The sequence below is a fragment of the Mus caroli genome, chromosome 1 (assembly GCF_900094665.2).
Source record: "Mus caroli chromosome 1, CAROLI_EIJ_v1.1, whole genome shotgun sequence".
Taxonomy (NCBI): Eukaryota; Metazoa; Chordata; class Mammalia; order Rodentia; family Muridae; genus Mus; species Mus caroli.
Window position 1 is genome coordinate 182,573,295 of NC_034570.1, and position 18,004 is coordinate 182,591,298.

The 18,004-nt window shown below is 47.3% G+C and overlaps 2 protein-coding genes across 2 annotated transcripts; one reads left to right on the forward strand and one right to left on the reverse strand.

Moving 5' to 3' along the window:
* Positions 1-363: 363 nt before the first annotated feature.
* Sertad4 (SERTA domain containing 4) lies at positions 364-10,683 on the reverse strand. Its single transcript, XM_021176931.2, has 4 exons — positions 10,658-10,683; positions 6,990-7,181; positions 5,839-5,954; positions 364-3,149 (listed from the first exon to the last, which is right to left on the reverse strand). The coding sequence occupies exons 2-4, from the start codon at positions 7,162-7,164 to the stop codon at positions 2,331-2,333; spliced, it is 1,110 nt and encodes a 369-aa protein (XP_021032590.1). The 5' UTR covers positions 7,165-7,181; positions 10,658-10,683; the 3' UTR covers positions 364-2,330.
* LOC115030849 lies at positions 9,949-12,874 on the forward strand. Its single transcript, XM_029475853.1, has 4 exons — positions 9,949-9,980; positions 10,438-10,526; positions 10,906-11,096; positions 12,036-12,874. The coding sequence occupies exons 1-4, from the start codon at positions 9,949-9,951 to the stop codon at positions 12,123-12,125; spliced, it is 402 nt and encodes a 133-aa protein (XP_029331713.1). The 3' UTR covers positions 12,126-12,874.
* Positions 12,875-18,004: the final 5,130 nt, after the last annotated feature.

The window sequence follows — 18,004 nt, forward strand, 5'->3', positions numbered from 1 at the left end:
GCAAAAGCATTCTTTCACATTTAAACGCTCATACAGTACTGCACTGAGAATACATTTCCTTTCAACTAGATCTCCCTCTTCATCAAATAAAACATTAGGTTCTAAGAAACATGGATGGATGCAGGACGGAAGGGGATGCTATACTATCAATCCCCTGGCTGTTAAAACAGCCTACAGATGGGTCACCTTCATAATCTGACATCTCACAAAGCAATCACTTATGGTTGAGGGCCAGGCTCACTCCTAACCTGTGTGGTCACCATCTTCTGTTTCTAGACATTTTGAAGGTTTTTGTTTTGTTTTGATACAGAAAAACATGAAAATGAGAAATAGCCACTAAAATGAAATTTAAAAAAACCATAATGAATTTTGATCATTTTAATAAATATATATCAAGAAAACCTCACTATATTACAACACAAGTCATGTACAAGCATCTATCAGCTAGGTTTTCAACACCAAAATGTTCATCAAATATTGAAAATAAAGGACGAGACATTACTAGACTATTCAGCCATAACACAGGAACATCTTTTAAAAATTGGTCCTTGTGGACAATTGCCCAAATGATCTACTCATACACTGTATGAATGAGACCTATTTAATATTAATAGCAATAATTAAAAAGCTTCATCTTGGAGAAAGTGGGAGAACTTACCTATTTCTTCCTTTTGGCATTTGGTTCCTGTAAATAATCGTTTTAAGAAACCCAAGTCACCCAGACCAATCCTTGGCCTTGGAGATTGGAGTAGCTCATTAGGAGCTGGTGGGGCCGTTCCGAGTCCCACTGAGTACACTTGCCAATGTGCAAATCCAAGGTATTGTTTGAGTAGTGTGCTGGCCAAATACACAATATCAATGACAAGCGAGCCCCATTTCTCCAAAATAACGTTCCGCAACCTACAAACCTTTACATTCTTTAAGATAAAACATATTGATCACCACGTAATCTATTAACATTGTGCTTCTCAATCAACAGCAAAAGTCTTATATAGAAACCACATGCTCTTAAGAGTCTAAACGCATGAAATGATGCAAAAACAGGTAAAAATATAACGCATGCCACGGGCTGTGAATGTCACTGGACAAGGAAACAAAACAGCCCAAAGCTGGGAGAGCCCAGACCCAGCAACCACTCGTTGCCATGGAGAACCAAGGCAGCCTTCTCTGTTCCTGTTGGCCTTCCCCATTGTCTTCTCCATCTCTACCCAAAAATATCAGACCCACAGCCACTGGGCGTCATAAACAAAGGAAAAAGGGGGAGGGTAACTCGAAAGTTGAACGCGATCGTTCAAAGTTAAGTTTCCAAACTGCATGGATCCACCCTGTGTTTTGTCAAATCCCTGCTGTAACTCTGATTCATCCTTAATTTTCACACTGGCAAAAATTAAGATAAAATAAGGCACCCAAGATGGCCCTGTATGCCACCTATCACCCCATCACTAAGATGGCCCTGAACGCCACCTCTCTAGCCACCCCATCAAAGATGGCTTTGCATGCCACCTCCCTATGACCCTATCAGAGATGGCTCTGTATGCCACCTCTATCACCCCATTAAAGATGGCTCTGTGCACCACCTCTCTAGCCACCCCATCACCAAGATGGCCCTGTACACCACCTCTCTAGCCACCTCATCAAAGATGGCTCTGTATGTGCCACCTCTCTATCACCCCATTAGTGGTGGCTCTGTATGCCACCTCTCTAGCCACCCACTACCCATCACAGGCAAGCAAGGAGTTTGTAGGGAACTGTCTCCACAGATCCTAGATTGCTGTCTTGCCAGGTGCGCTTCATTTTGCCCCAACCTGTCCAGTACAAACATGATACAGCTCATGAAACCACTTCATCTAGCTTCCTGTCTCCAGTCTTTTACTTAGGAAAGAAAAATACTGCATCACATCGAAGCAGGCACCTCTGCTGGTTATATTGATTTGTTTACCAAGTAACTACCTAATTAACTGGCAAACATGTTGCATTTGGCTAGCGGCAGGTTCCTTGGAGGGGCAGTGGGAATATAAAGAGGGCATGTTTTCTTCTATCTACTCTACTGATTTTTTTTTTTTACAAAAAAAAGAAGGAAAGAAAAGAAAAAAGAAAAGAAAACTAAGGTATACTTTCAAACATGAAGTTGGCTTTCCTTGGCAAAAAAAATCACATGAATAAGTGGCTTGCGGATGCCTACTATACAGATGTTTTGTGCAATCTGATCTCCAGGCAATGAGACAACCCGGTGTGGTGTTCACTGCATGATTTTATCTGTTGTACAAAACTACAAAATCCAAAGTAAAAACTGATCATGCTGTGCGTGCTTCCACGCCAGTAGGGGGGCATCACATTTTACCCCCTCTGTTGCAGCACAGTTTGCTGCTCGGAGAAAGCTCCTTTTTCCTCAAAGACTTTTTCCAAGACTCACTCACGCGGTTTCTCTCATTATATCCAGTCTCAAAATAATCGTAAAATTGGCCTTTGCACTCAAAATCAAGGTCGTTCCCCACAGGTTCTTGGCTGAGAGCATCACCATCTCTGCTGGTTTCGTGGCTTACTTTCCCATCATTGTTGAATTTGACCTTTTCCTGGACACCAAGCGACCTAATGTTAGTGACAAAGATTTCGCTGGCGGGTATTTGGCTCTTGTAAATAGGTGCACTGCCTATGTCAAAGTCCACATGGTGGGAGCAACTAGGCAAAGGCAGAGGGGAAGAGGGGGAGGAGGAAGAGGGAGAGGAGGAGGAGGATGGGGTGGATGAAGAAGAGGTGGACGGGGAGGAAGAGGAAGAGGCGGCCGAGGCCACAGCAGCCGAGGTGCTTCCAACACTTGTATTGACAGAGAGGGGTAGGTTCAGGCAGTGACCACCACACTCCTGATAAAAACAGCAAGTGTGGATCTTTTCCCACTCCTCTTTGGCCACCCGGGGCCGTTTCCGGTAAGGACAGTCTTGAGCCAGGAACCACTCTTGGGCGGGGGTGCCACCGAGGGAGCAGGCAGGGAGGCACCAGCTGTTCTGCATGACAATCTCTCCGTGGATCCTCTTCATCAGGTTGTTGATGAGAACGGACCTTCGCAGGTACACTTCTGGGTCATCGATGAACCTGAGTTTCTCCAAGGACATGTAAAGGATGTGTGCTCGCTCCTCGAAAACGGAGATGGTCTGAAAACCAGAGGCAGGAGAACCCTTACGGAACGAAGCTTGTGAAAACAGTATCACCCGTTTAGAGGCTGGCCCCATTGCACTGGACACCCCCAAACCCTCCTGTTTCCTAACTTACTAGTGTGGACCTGAGGAGGGCCCAGCTAGAAGGCTCAGTCACGGTGAAGGAGAAGCTGAGACACAGTCAACCAGAGCTGTCAGAGGTCAGGCCAGCAATTATTGTGGGGGTCAGAGGTCAGGCCAGCAATTGTTGTGGGGGTCAGAGGTCAGGCCAGCAATTGTTGTGGGGGTCAGAGGTCAGGCCAGCAATTGTTNGTGGGGGTCAGAGGTCAGGCCAGCAATTGTTGTGGGGGTCAGAGGTCAGGCCAGCAATTGTTGTGGGGGTCAGAGGTCAGGCCAGCAATTGTTGTAGGGGTAAGGACTAGGTAATCTGAAGCAGCACTGAGAGGATTCAGCGAGACCTGGCTGTCAGTGACAAGGGATGCTCTGGGTGAAATATATCAAGCTGTATTTTACATGTCTTTGTGCAGAGACACACACATGCATTTCACAGCAGTATGTTTTAAAATTCACCCATTTTTCAAAGAGTCTTACTACTATTAATTGATTTTTTTTTTTTGAGATAGGCTCTCTCCATTATATATCCTTGGCTGACCTGGAACTCATTAAGTAGACCAAGCTAGCCTTAAATTCACAGAGATCTGCCTGCCTCTGTCACCTGGATGGAATTAAGGCCTGTGCCATCCTTAACGGTTGAAAATCATTTTTATGTGTATGAGTGTTTGCCAGCATGTTTGTCTGTGCACTATGTGAGTGCCTGATCCCCACACATGAGAGGCGAGAAGACGACACTGGACTCTGTGGAATTTGAGTTACATTCAGTTGTGAGCTGCCAAATGGGTGTTGGCAAATAGAACTCAGGTCCTCTGCAAAAGCAGCCAGTGCTCTGAACTGCTGAACCATCTCTCCAGCCCCAGTGCGTGTCTTTTACAGATTTGAGATACAGGTTCTAGTGGGCATGGCAGAGTGTGGATGAGGCCACCAAGGAAAACTGCTGGCTTTGCATATCTGTCATCTGCCTTATTAAGTAAGAGGGAAAGTACAGCCAATGAAGCTCAGACTAAGCACCTGGAAACGGAGGGATTTGGGGAAGAAAATAGAGAAGCAGAGAGAAACTGGGGGTGGGAGGTGGGGAGGTGGGGAGGTGGGGTCAGTCCTGGGCTGTGTGAGGCTGTCACTGGGTGAAGGATGCTGCAAAACCATTAAAAATTGTTATTATCGATAGCTTGTTTTTGTAAAAATAAAATAAAAACGAGACATGGCCTTGCTATGTAGCCTATGCGGCCCTGGACCTCACAATGGAGCCCAGACTGAACTTGCAGCAATCCACCTGCCCTCCTTTCAAGTGCTGGGATCACAGGATGTGACATCGCACCTGGCACATCCCAGTAGCAACTGGAAAGCTCATGGAGCCACAACACAGAAGCTAAAGAAACAAACACGGGTGCCTTTTTACAAACACGCAGAAGCAACGTCTGAAGGCTGGGGAGGGGTGGGAGAGGGGAGACAGAATGAATGGGTTGTGTAGGGTCACGGAGGCAGTGCATGCTGGCCTCAGCACCTGGGCCACTGGGCTCTGGCTGCTCCTCCTTGGTAAGGTCAGTGGAGGTCTGGAGGGAAGGCACTGTATGGAAGAACTAATAATGCCCAGCTCTTTACCTCATGCGCTTTCCCCCTACCATGTTATTTCTTTATGTTTGTGAAAAGAAAAATAGCTATCTTTGTTTCCTTCCTTGGGAATGAATTCTGAATTTTGACAAACTTGACATATGCTAGGATATATCAGGAACAGCATGACTGCTTTCTGTGCATGCATCCAAGGGACGATTCATTGACCTCAGGAGGTCAGGAAAACCCCAATTAGCAGAAGCAGTGGCCTCGCAGTCAAGTGCATCCCCACCACATGATACCACAGAGCAGCCCTATCCCTCAACCTGGGAATATTAGATCACAGGCAAAAGGATGTGTTTCCTTACGTAATATTATATCTGGGGAGAGAATCTCTTTCTGGTTCTTTCTTCAAGGAGTATGAGAAGGAACACAGCCTCTGTCCTAGTTAGGGTTTCTAGTGCTGTGAGGAAGCACCACAGCCAAAAAGCAAGCTGGGGAGGGAAAGGGTTTGTTAGGCTTACACTGCCACAGCACTGTTCATCATTGGAGAAGTCAGGACAGGAGCTCAAACAGAGCAGGAACCTGGAGGCAGGAGCTGATGCAGAAGCCATGGATGGATGCTGCTTACTGGCTTCCTCATCCTGGCTTGTTCAGCCTGCTTTCTTATAGAACCCAGGACCACAAGCCTACGGGTGGCACCTCCCACAGTGTGCCATGCCATCCCCCATTAATCACTAATTAAGAAAATGCCTTAGAGGCTTGCTTACGGCCTGATCTTATGGAGGCATCTTCTCAATTGAAGTTCCCTCCTCTCAGATGACTTTAGCTTGTGATGAATTGACATAAAACTATCCAGTGCAGGTCCCCACCCCCTACATGTGACAGCAATTCACGTGGCCCCACAGAGAAATGGCTCTCTTCTATTGCTTGGGTGGAACATTTAATGTCTGGAAATGGTTCAAGTGTGTGCTATGAAGTATCGTAACTGTTAATGAAGTAACTACTATTTAAAACGTACTTTATGGCTGCAGCTGCTGAGTGGTGGATGAAGATCTTCGTCTTCTGCATACTTCCTCTTGAAGTATGTGACCTTGGGTGTGCTTATAGGATTTGGAATTCCCCTGTAATGCGATCCTGTGGTAATAAATCAGACAGACAAATGACACAAGGCCTGCCAGAGATTCTCAAAGCAAAATACTTTCATTTCCTTTCCCTCTAGTGGAGAACTTGGCTACATCCCTGTCTGTACACTCAGTGACACAAAAACAAACCTGTCTTCATAGTTGCTATTGGACAGAGTCCTATGAACCTGGGAAGGTAAAGATTTCCAGGCAGGGTTAGAGGAAAATGTCACCCACCTTTCTTCATTTACTAAGTGCCTGGAATCTCAACTCTGTGCACAGGGCAACAGCAGAATCCACGGGTGGAAGGGGTGTGACCTATCTGAAGTAATGCCAGCACTTCCCTTACTCAGACTCTTCTCACAGGTGGCAGAACCATGGATACGAATCACTTTAGAGTTAGTAAAAAAAAAAAAAACGCACACCTATACATGGGAGTTATAACATTTTTTTCTCTTAAAATACAAAGTTAAATATTAAAGTTTAGAATTTGGAGCAATTAAATTATGTTCCACTCTGGAAATGTTAACATGTCAACCATGAATAAAGCAAAGGTCCCCTTTGAGGACTTTAAAACCTTCTCATGAACCAGATTTTCATGAAACTTATATTTCAGTTTCTTAGAGAGAGAGAGAGAGAGAGAGAGAGAGAGAGAGAGAGAGAGAGAGAAGACCCACAGACCGATCACTGAATAAGAACACAGAAGAACTTATTTGAGACTATCAGAATTAATGTCTAGAAGAACATATTCTATTTTCTCATCAATTGTGTGGTCCACAAAGAGAGGCAGCTTGAAGCTGTGGCAGATTCCTTTATGAACTGTGGGATAGAGGTCTCGCTGTGGAATCGGTGACCGTTTGTACATCCCTGAGAACCATTCGCTCCAATGGGTCAGAAAGCTGGAATCCAAACTTTTGCTATCTACTTCAGTCCCTTTAAAAATGCTGTTCCCCGACATCCACAGTGGTAGACCACAGGCTTTCCCAAGGAGCCCAGCCCCGGGATCCAACTAGACACTGCCTCCTAAGGAGAAGGCCAAAGGCCATACCTGCCAGGTGTGAGCTGGCTCCCCGGTCTCCCTGAGAAGGAACTGGAGCTGGCCCTGGGGGGCTCGCACCTCCGTAGCTGTCAGCCTCCCATAGTGTTTGGTACCCGGCAATCTCAGCAGCTCCTTCTGAGACAATGGGCTCGCAGAATCTATTCATGGACAGAACCAGCGTCATCTCTAACAGCCTTAGATCTGGGGTGGAAAAGAAGGGAGGGGGATAGATAAAGAGCTCTGATTAGGAGCCAGCCTGAGGATGGTCTCAGCATCTTCCTGTGCTTGAAGAAACTTTTACTTCCTCCCCACCCCCCAGTCCCCAACCATCTGATTATTTTTCCAAGGAAACCTTAGCAAGCTCTTGATGCTGTTAGCTTAGCCACTGAGATCAGCAGCCCTGCATTTCAGGGCGGATCTTTAGAGCCCACTCTCCTTATTGTTCTCAGATCCCCTCAGCCTCTCTCAGACAGCTGCTCTGCCTCCCAAATACAGTTTTCTCCCGACCTTTAAAATGTACCCCTAAGAGGAAGGGCCAGAACCCTCAGCCTCCCTTCAACTAATAAGGTGAAATCAATTTTCTATTCAAGTCCCTAGGAGACCCCTTTGATGAGATCTGCTAATCGATTGGGGGAGGGGGTGGAAGTCCCTAGGGTCCTCCCAACACTTGGTGAGTTTAAGTCTCTTTCCCAGCTTTCTCCTCTCTCCCCAGTTCCTCTTCTACACTCAGGATCTTACCCTACTCTCTCCTCCCAGGGTGAGGCTGACAGACACTCAGTAGTTGTTTCCACAGCCCTGATCGGCCTGAACTGGATCTGCCTCCAGTCAAAACACTGCGAGATGAAGACAGAAAATTGGCTCCAGTTTCCAGCCGTGAGTTGCAGTCCCACAGGAGCCAAGCACAACATCAACCAAGCAGCAGAATATTAAACAGGAGCCAGGGCTCCGGGCAGACACAGCCAGCAACTCTTTAAACTGCAAAGCCAAATGCATGGCAGGAACTTTCCAAGAGTCAACACAGCCCTCTCTGGTTCCCAGCCCTGACCTCAGCACTGCAGGGAGCAGCCTAGCCTCTGCCACTCCGTGATGCGCCCAGACTCTGATTCTGTCAAATCCAGGCTATGGGGACATGCTGGCCCTCAAGATCGTGTCAAGAGTATGTTTCAGGGAGAAAAGAGCCAGGTAGGACAGCAGGAAAATCCTGGGCCACAGGCCAGAGTGAAGACCTGGCTGGCACCTCTGGTTCCTGGTTTCTGTAGGACATCCAGACCCGCACGGCCCATTTGTGTTTTAAGAACCTGTCAATGAAATGTTATCGGGCTTGCTTGCTCAAGATGGATTTTCCTTGTGCTATAGCAAGGGCCCAGTTCATTCTTTTACCTTCTGGCTAGGGCAAGGATAAGCTTATCACTGTCTCATGGAGAGTACTGTTCCCTACATGTTAGGACATCAGTGCACACCCAGGGGAAAGGGAGGAATGTAGCTTCAATAAGGTGGCAAGATCCTGTGGCTACCCGAGCAGCCACTGACAGCTGACTGTCTTTCACCAGGTAGCTGTGTTCTAGGATCCAGCTGAAGCCCTGCAGAGGACAGAGACAGGGCAGGGTGGCCAATGTGTGGGTAGAATCAGGACAGAGCTGACTTGCTCCTCGGAGTCTGCATTTCCATTTTTCTTTCCAAAGAGATGTCAGAAATGGCTTAGGGGAAAAGGATGTGTGTGTGTGTGTGTGTGTGTGTGTGTGTGTGTGTGCGTGCCGTGAGTCTGTGCATGCATGCTGTTTGTCTGTGCATGTGTGTGTGCATACTTTGAGTCTGTGGATGTGTGTGCATGTGGATATGTGTGTGTATGTGAGCTGGCTCCCTGGTCTCCCTGAGAAGGAACCTGTGCTGGCCCAGGGGACTCACACCTCCGTATCTGTCAGCCTCCCAGTAATACAATAAATCTCTATCCAGAAACGCTGGGAGATGTCATTTATCTCACTCTTCCAGTTATCAACAAAGAAATTTTGTCTCCATCAGTTTAACAAATTCAGTCAGCCCTTTGGTCTCTTCCTGTCAAACTCTGCAACCAAGCAAAGAGTCCAGTTTCTTAACCTAGTCTAAAAGACACCTGTATCCAGAAATGCCAAAGCTGGAGACAGACCACGGCCCATTCTGACTGACACTCACTTCTGCAGTGGAATCTAGAAAGAGGATCCAAGCCTTTGCCAGGTGGAACGCTTACTATGTATAAACAAAAGAGGGTTTACAAACCCACACCCCTTAAGAAAGCAAAGCACCTCTAGGCTCCTGGCGGCAATTACCTTGCTTAATAGGACATTAACGGGCCCTGGGCTGCTCTGCCCTACTCTGTTTGTTTATGTTCTAATGACTTGGGGAGCAGCTTTTCTGTTGTTAAGACTCTCAGGGCTTCTATTTGTTAGCATTGTTTACAACAGATGAAATTCCATCATTATGCATTTGAACTTGAAACGTGGCGGGATAGTTTTTAGTGTGGTTGTTTCTTTTGTTTATAACATCTAATTTCTTCAAGTTTTTCTTTTTTCAGGTTGAAAACTGTTACACGCAAGATCTTAATGGGAGAGGCAGGGTTCTGCAAGTGATTTATTTAAGCTGGAATAAACCATGAATGAGCTGGAACTATTTGGGCGGGGGAAGGAGAATCTGCAATTGAGCCTTCCTGGTCTATTTGGAACTCACACTGATGTTAACCAACTAGGGAGGCAAGTGCGGTCTTGAGACGCTGGACTATTACAGCACCCATGTTTAGCATGGATCCTCTGTTATGGAGTCCAGGAATCCAAGTTCACAAATTTATACTATTAATATGGAAAACAGCCACAATGATGTATACTACGGAAATCTTGTTTTAGGGTCAGAAATTAGTTAAAACGGAGAGCGTTATCACCTGAGCTTGTGGCCCTCAGGCTCTTGTGAGACTGTTTGGTCACTGAGGTGATAGTGTGGAATGGCCCCTCCAGCACCCTCTCAAGGCGAAGTGTGAGCGTTTTCACCTAGTGCTCTTCATAGTGCATTTCTATACAATTTGGTTTTCCTGAATGAAGCCATTCTGGCTGCTATGGCTCAGGGTGCCGGGAATCTAACAGGGGCTACTGGACATAAAGCAGCACGACAGAAGGATTATCCTGACACTGGGAATTGCAGAGCATTTTATATAAGGTGCCTCTAGGCTGCTGGAAGACAAGAGTCCAACCCTGGACTGCATGGGGTGACCGCTGCAATCCAGAGAACTGCAGTGCTCTGTCCTGGGGAGCCAAGTGACTTCCCCACCCACGGTCTCCAGGCGGTCCCAGGCAGAATCTCAACAGTTTGGCTGGTTCAACCAATGGTGGAGGGAGGGGCTGGGTGGGAAGAACAAAACCCTTCAACGCTCCAAACCTGACAGGTGTCGTTTTTTGTTTTGTTTTTTGATTTTTGTTTTTGTTTGTTTTTGCAGGTCCCTGTGGTGCCCCGGGAAGTGCAATGGCCAGCTGCAGTCCCAGGAGGCTAAGAGTTCTCTGTCGGTGTTGGGGGTTGGGAATGCAGGTGTGTGTGGGGGCACTAAGGAGGTCAGCGGTTTCCCACTGGGAGCGTTGGGGTTAGCTTTCTCAGCCCAGGCCCTAGGAGGGGTACAGGGGTGTGACGGGTCCCTTATCCAGGGTCTTAAACAGACGCACCCTGGAGACTGGTATCACTGCCCTTAAGCCCTTTCCTGGACCGAGGGCACCGTCCGGCTAGCCGCTGGCCGCAGGGAAAAGTAAACAGCCCAAGTGTCTGGGAACAAAGGCAAGTTGTCTTCCAAGGTGCTGGAGCCCAGTGCCTCTCCTGAAGAATAAGGGCTATCATTATTCGCTCTTTCTAAAAACCAAGTTTCCTTCTATGGGAAATACACGCCAAGGTGGGATTCCAAGGCTATGACTCACAGCGGCTGGCGGGGCCACACTCCAGCCCGCAGCTGCCCTGGTCCTTCGCCGAGCTGCTGCCGCCCGCGCGGTGCGCGCCGCTGGAGCTAGGGTGGACCTTGGTGCCCCGCTCCTGCGGCCGGGCACTCGGGAAAGTTGCGGGGCCGAGGAGACTGCTAGAGGCGGGGGCGTGGGCCTGGCAGCCCGCGGGGAGGTGAGCCGAGGACAGCGCCGCCCGCAGCCAGGAGCAGGGGCGGGCGCGGAGGTGGCCGGGGACACAAGGTGTCAGCTCCGGCAGCGGCGCCTTGTTCCGCGGAACGCGCATCCCTGCGCCCCGCAGGCCCTCCTCCCTACCCTCTTGGCCCCAGGCCGACCCCCCTGCTACTCGGGGACACCCGACTCGCCACCACGGGGTCTTCGCCCACCGCCCGGGTCGCCTCGTGCGCGCCGCAGCTCCCGGGAAGGGCGCGCGGCCCCGGAGAGCGCGCGCCGCCTCCGCGCCCCGCTGTGTCCAGCTGCGCCCCAGCCCCACGCGCGACCCTCCCCGCCCCCGCGCGCCCTGGGGTCACGGCTCTTACCGCGCGCCCCGCGCTCCAGCCGCCGCCGTCCTCCGCGCGGCCGCCGCTGCCCACGCGCCTCCCGGGCCCAGTCGGCGTGGCCCGGTGCGCGGCGGCCGAGGTCCCCGCAGGTCCCGCCGCCGCCGCCGCAGACGGTTATGGAAATGAGCCGATGTGTCTGGCGAGGAGCGCGAGAAACCCGTCAATCCTGTTTGCCATTTCCCCGCGGATTTCCGAGCCCGGCTCTGCTGGATGCCCCCGGGGCGAGAGGGAACCTGACAAGCGCGCTCCCCGCCTCCCTCTGCTCTGCCAGATCGCGGGGCGCCGCGCCCCCGCCCGCCCTGCCTCCGCCCCCGCTCCGCCTCCGCCCTCGGGGCCGCGCGGGCCGCTCCCGCCCGCAGCCCGGACCCCACGCGCGCAGCCCGCCGGAGGCAGGGGCTGCAACGCACGAAGCGTTCATCGCAACCTGCCCAGACGTCTTGTCTATTTTTTAAATTTTGCTTTAGTTTTCTTATTGTGTGTGCGTGTGATTTAAAAAAAAAAAAAATCTGTGCCTTTCCCACCCCTTGCTAAAGACTTTCTTCCCCTCTGTACAGCACACGGAGATGAGAAACAGATGTCGGAGCTGGACTGAGCCTTTGCGCTCCCCCGCCCGTTCGATCCCTTCCCCAGCAGCCTGGGTGTAACAAGGCAGCACTCATCCTGCGGCCACGTGAACTGGCAGCTACTGGGTGCGGATCCCGTGGGGGAAACCTACAAGAAAAACAAACAGACAAACAAACAAAAACTAATAAAGAAGCTTGCCCTTAGTGGAAAGGCTGTGACAGGAGCTCAAGTCATTTTATTTTACAAATAGTGATTTCCCCCCTCTTCTTGTAGTGGATTCTATTGGAGTTAGTTTTTCTGTGGATTTTTGCTGTTTTGTTTTTGAGACTGGGTCTCACTGTGTAGACCAGGCTGGCCTTCAACTTTTAGAGATCCGCATGTCTCTGTCTACCAAGTGCCACCAAGCATGGCTGGGTTTTTCTTTAAAAACAAAACAAACAAACCGCAAACACATTGATTCATAACTGCTGTCTGGGTCCCTCTGTCATGGAGAGGTCACTTCTGGTGCAAAGAAGGAAGAGGTTTAGAGAGGTAGACCGTAACAAAGCGCGGATGGGGGAAGGGAGGCACCTGTGCAAAGTGTTAAGAACTGCTACTATGCCAGATGCGCTGAATGTGAAGCTGTTCTTTATAACAGTGATCCTTCCGCCTGCAAGAGCCAGGCCTCTGACTGCCTGGTCGCTGCGAATCCAGGAGGCGCACAGACTGCAAACCAGGGGGAGAGGATCAGCGCCTGCAGATTGAGCTCCATCTGATTTGCATGTTTATTTCCTAGAATTGTAATTAAATTTGTGTAATAAATGTTTTCCATTTCATTTGTACACTCAAAATTTGGGTGACTGACATGCAGCTAAGTGAATTTCCTTTTTTTTTTATTTTATGAAGTAAATGCGCCTTATTCAATAAAGTAGCAAATATTAACCACCATCAGGACTAATCTATTTAGAAAGTGTTCCTACTGAACTCTGTGCATCAAAGACACAAAAATTCTTAGGGTATAAGGACACCAAGAGAACAATGCTGAAAACAGGAGGCCGTGGCCAGCATATTTCAGTTTTTCCAAAAGACAGCCCAGGGTTGCACGCCTGAGATTGGGCTTTCTTGGGTTCATTCCAAACCATGTTAAATTGCCCTGACTCATGCCAAGATGGGCATTAGATGATGACTTTGGAATTTTCGAGATGACTTTTTTTCTTCAGTCCATGAGAGTCCCACGTCCAGGTAGAGGGTAGAGTCTACTCTTCACTGGAGGGAGAAGGCACAACTGCTTTAAAGCAGTGCAGTTTGGGGAATCCAAATTCTAACCTAAAACTGTTTATCCTGTAGCTCAAATAAAGAACTAAATGTGGAGCTTGGAGGCATGGCTTATTATTGTTTTTATCTCCCCATATTAAAGTTTCATAGCATTTAAAGGGCTATGGGGAATCCACACACACACACTTAGCTGTGTCAAAATACATAAAACCAAAAGGAGCAAATTAAGCATAAAATTGAGAAATAACATGAGACTAGGAACCAACACAAGCTGCCTTTGCTTCTTTAGAGCTTTATCTCTAAAACCCAGCCTTCTGGGGAAACTCCATAGCACCCTGGGGTGTAGAGACTTAGCTTTAAGGGTCTACAAACCAAATTTCTGCATTTAAGCCCTGTACCCTTGCATCTATGCATATGAACTTGACCCTGTTTCACTGGCAGCTTTCCTCACTCACTTTTAATGCCAGGGTTACTGTCCCTTAGTGCCCACCTGCTGACAGCTGAACAAGCATGCTACCACAAAAGGCAGTCACGTGCCTACGGAAGGTGAAACATTATTTAAAAATGTAAGTTGCGGCTATGACATAAGAACCACAAATCAATAGTGAAGTGTTTGGAATGAGTGAATGCAATTTACAAACAACAGCCAACTGAGCACTATGATGTCATCATTCTGGGATATGTGTGAACTTGCAAGAAAAAAAATGCTTGGGTATAAAGCTTAAAATACGTTGAGCTGCAATTGAAAGCCGCAATTGTTCTTCAGTGTTTACACTGAAGTGCCAGTCTGAGAGTGTCCTGACTGATACAATACCCAACAATTCCCACTACTCAGAGACGTGTCCCAAGTTCCTACCTCAGAAGTGTGTGAAGTGGCTTCACAGAACTCTGCCACTTCCAGGCAAAGCTGCCCTGGAAGCAGCCTCCCTACTTTCTCATTCACATGTGAGAACTAAACTAGATACTAGATAATGAGGTGTGCAAGAGATGAGCAGGACACCAGCCCAGACTTAGGGATTCACCAGTACGGTGAGCAGTAGAAGAGTGGAGAATGCTGGGACGAGTTAGTCATCTGGGCATGGTAGGTGTGTCAACTAATGGACTAGTAAGCACTCAGGTTTTACCTGTGGGTATGTGAAAGTAGGCAACAGATGAAACCCGATCATACTGTGTACTGAAAGCAATGGGCATCTTCAAGGGTCTGTGCTGGGGAACCACATGAGGAAACTAAACTTTAGGGCAAGTCATGTCCAGGGGACAATGTTTTTGAAACACTCAGCAGCTTTCTCAGCAGTACAGAAAGAAAGGCTGTGGGTACGCATTAGAGTTGTGGCCTCAGAAGAGGGAGGAGAGGGAGGAGATGGGCGTGAGATGTCCCCAAGTGGGAGCACTCAGGCTATCACCAGTGACTTCGAGGACAAGAAGTATGAAAGGAAACTAAGATTACTGGTCAAGTCACCCCATGGCTAAAAGCAAAACCACTCGAGGAATGAAAAGACAGAATGGAAAGGAATGTGGTGTGTTGGCTCTGGGTCTGATCAGGGAGCAGACAGATGGAGATAGAGGGACAGCCGGCATTCTGTCTAGCTGAGATACTATGAAGAAAGGGATAAGAATGATGAACATTCTCCTGTCTGCTGAGGTTGAAGGCTGAGAATGCAATGAGTCAACTAAAATATTTTCAGTGAATTAGAGAAAGACGTAGGTCAGCTCTTTAGAGACTCCAGCAAACATGTTTATTCAGAGTTGAAATTAACACTCTGGGTTTAATGTACAAACTTTCTTAGGGGATTTGTATGTCAAAGGGTGCAAAGACCCCTTTGTTTGAGAGGAACTTGTGGTTAGGTGGTAGAAGTCGGCAGAGGTAGCCTGTCCTTGATGTCCTGCTAGCAGAGCACAGGAGTTGTGTAGAGTACTTCCTCAGAAGCTATCTTTACTCATTCACCTTCACAAATAGAAAGTGATTCATTTCATCAGAAGTGAAGTAATCCTGAAGTAATCCCCCAAAAGATGTAAACTGTTGATAATGAGCTTTGCATGTTATCTCCCTCAGGGATATTTGTATTTTAATGGGAGTGTCATAACATTACAAAAACTGTAATGAAAGCAACTGATAATTAATGGCATGACTTCAGATGTAAGCTGGTGGGGTTTTATTTCTGGATGCTAATCCTGTAATATATATGGTCCCTTGATCAGGCTGCTGCTTTTGGAGACCTACATGAGCAATTAATGGGAAATGGTTTACAGTAAATATCCTGACTAGCTGCAAAGAGATGTTCTTCTAACGTACTCAGTAACTTTTTCAGTGAAAAATATTCTGTGGCACTGCTTTTTTGGATGCTATCAACATTTTATACCAGTTACGGTATTTTATATTTTATATTTTATATCAGTGTGGTAACAGGGAGTCTGGAAACCAACATTCACTCCAAGACTTCAGGGGAAAGATGAGTGATCAGTCACACAAGTCATTTGGATGGGAGTTGGACAGCCAAGAGGAGATAGGAGGAAATCTTCAGTGGGGGGATCCATAACAAGATTAGATCCACAACAAGAAGAGTGCAATGCAGGGCTTACGCCACTGGATGGGTCAAAGTCAACTTGAAGCCATCAAAGCCATTATATCATGCAAGATAGTGGTGCTGGGTGTTGGGAGCAGAAGGGAACAGTTGTCTGAATGCAAGGTGGAGTCTGGGTGCTCCCCGGAGATAGGCATTGACTTTTTACTTAGTAAGCTGAGATAATAAGCAAATAAGAATAAGAAAAGGTACCAGGAGTGCTTTTTGAAATGATCATTTTGTTTGTTTGCTTCTATATTCCTTTTTTGTTGCTCTAGGAAAAATTTCCACCCCACATCCTTTTCTGATCTTTGGGAAGAAAGGCTTGAATAGCTAGAATGTGCTTTGTAGCTGAGGCTGGCCTGGAACTTCTAATCTCCCACTTCCCTCCCAAGTACCAGGATTACAGGCATGCATACTATGCCATAATTTTTTGTTAGCCCCAAATCTAAATACACAGGTGGGTTTACATGATCCAAAGCACAAATTCTGCAGCATGAAGTATTGAATATAGAGGTGCCATTCCATCTAAAACCAGAGCCAGATTTTAGTAAGGCCAAGCAGGCATGTGAAGGTATAAAGGTATTGACATCAGGGCCCAAGTCTAAATAGAACCCATGTTGTTGTGAAATAAATTAAGAGTTACAAAGCCTTATTTTTGTCATCCTGCCACACACACACACACACACACACACACACACACACACACACACACAGACACACACACCAGGAGGAATGAGAGCTGAAAAAGCAGGGGAAAGTGACGAAGCCAGCTACTCATTGCTTATCTTGAAACCCTGGTCTTCGGCACGTGCTTCACGCATATGTTATTAACAGGTAGACTGAATGCTTCACAAGACTTGAGATTAGCTCAGTGAGTCATACCCAGTGGTACATGCCTTTAATCCCAGCACTCCTGAGGTAGAAGCCAGCCTGGTCTATACAGCAAGTCCTCTGCCAGCCAGATACCCAGTGACTGTTCTAAAACAAACAAGATTAGCTCAGTAGAGAGCTAGAAGGCAGTAGTATAGAGGATCTCTGTAGAATGGGTGAGGCCCAGACTCAACCCTTAGTTTTACCAAAAATGGCAGAGACAAATGGTGTCTGTGTTCATGTGTACATGTGTGTGCACCTGTGTGCTCCAGTGCTCATGTGTTTATGTATGTTTATATGATACTGCACCAACAATTCTTTCAGGGGCTGGAGGACATGTACACACCAACAGCATTTTCTCAAAGCTCATGACCTTATACATAGGTGATTGCTGAAGTCTTTATGTTTGTTTTTAGCTTTTTTTTTTTTTTTTAATGTGATCAGACACTAGAGAAGAGTTTCGGTAGCTTACAGGAATATATGTTCCAATGTAGTAATAATTTCAGCTATGTGAAAATGTGTAGAAAACAAAGTGTGGGTCAAATTATATTTATTAAATATTAAATGTTATTGAATCCAAGTAGTGTGTTCTGTATTTACTGAAATAATTACTACCAGGTTTGTTGAAATGCATCTACTTTTCACAAGCATTTACAAGGAAATTATTTTAATAAAAACATATGGGAATTGGCACATTCACTTTCCTTCCCCTCCGTTGCAGATATTCGCCTGGACGAAGAGCTCTTGACACAATGTGCACGCATCTAACACACATGTGCTGAACTGAGTCATAAACAGCATTGGAAGGAAGGTGGGGGTGGGGTGGGGGTGTACGTGGAGACAGCTTCATCTTGGAGGTTCTTTGTACTCCTAGCTTGTGAATAGTAGAAAATTTGCAGGCAAAGTTCAAAACAGAACCTGCTTATGCCACTGGGAAGATATATTTATTTTCCACCATGTAAAAGGAAAAGGCATAAAATCAGGGTGGAAAGATGGGGAGGGAGGAAGGCGGGGGTGGGGAGGGAGAACCTGGTGCAGACATCACCTGAGTGGGAGATCACACATCCCGCACACACAGGAGCTCTGCACACACATGCACAGATTCATCTCTGACAATTTAATTGTTTAATGGTAGGACTAACAAGGAATCCTTTCTGAAGTAATGGCATATAAAGGCTTCCCAGCGAAGTTAATATCCCGCTGCATTTGATGGGTGTTTCCCATTTGTGCGGTTCTGCCTTAACAGACTCCCTGAGCTTGTGGAGGGGGTG

Bases quoted from the DNA above. Each gene is read 5' to 3' on its own strand.
- Sertad4 (XM_021176931.2), bottom strand. From the start codon at position 7,164: ATGACGCTGGTTCTGTCCATGAATAGATTCTGCGAGCCCATTGTCTCA. The intron at 5,955-6,989 runs GTATGGCCTTTG...TTATTACCACAG, and splicing joins AGCCAGCTCACACCTGGCAG to GATCGCATTACAGGGGAATT. The intron at 3,150-5,838 runs GTACGTTTTAAA...TCTGGTTTTCAG, and splicing joins TCAGCAGCTGCAGCCATAAA to ACCATCTCCGTTTTCGAGGA.
- LOC115030849 (XM_029475853.1), top strand. From the start codon at position 9,949: ATGGCCCCTCCAGCACCCTCTCAAGGCGAAGT. The intron at 9,981-10,437 runs GTGAGCGTTTTC...TTGTTTTTGCAG, and splicing joins GCACCCTCTCAAGGCGAAGT to GTCCCTGTGGTGCCCCGGGA. The intron at 11,097-12,035 runs GTGAGCCGAGGA...CCCTCTGTACAG, and splicing joins GCCTGGCAGCCCGCGGGGAG to CACACGGAGATGAGAAACAG.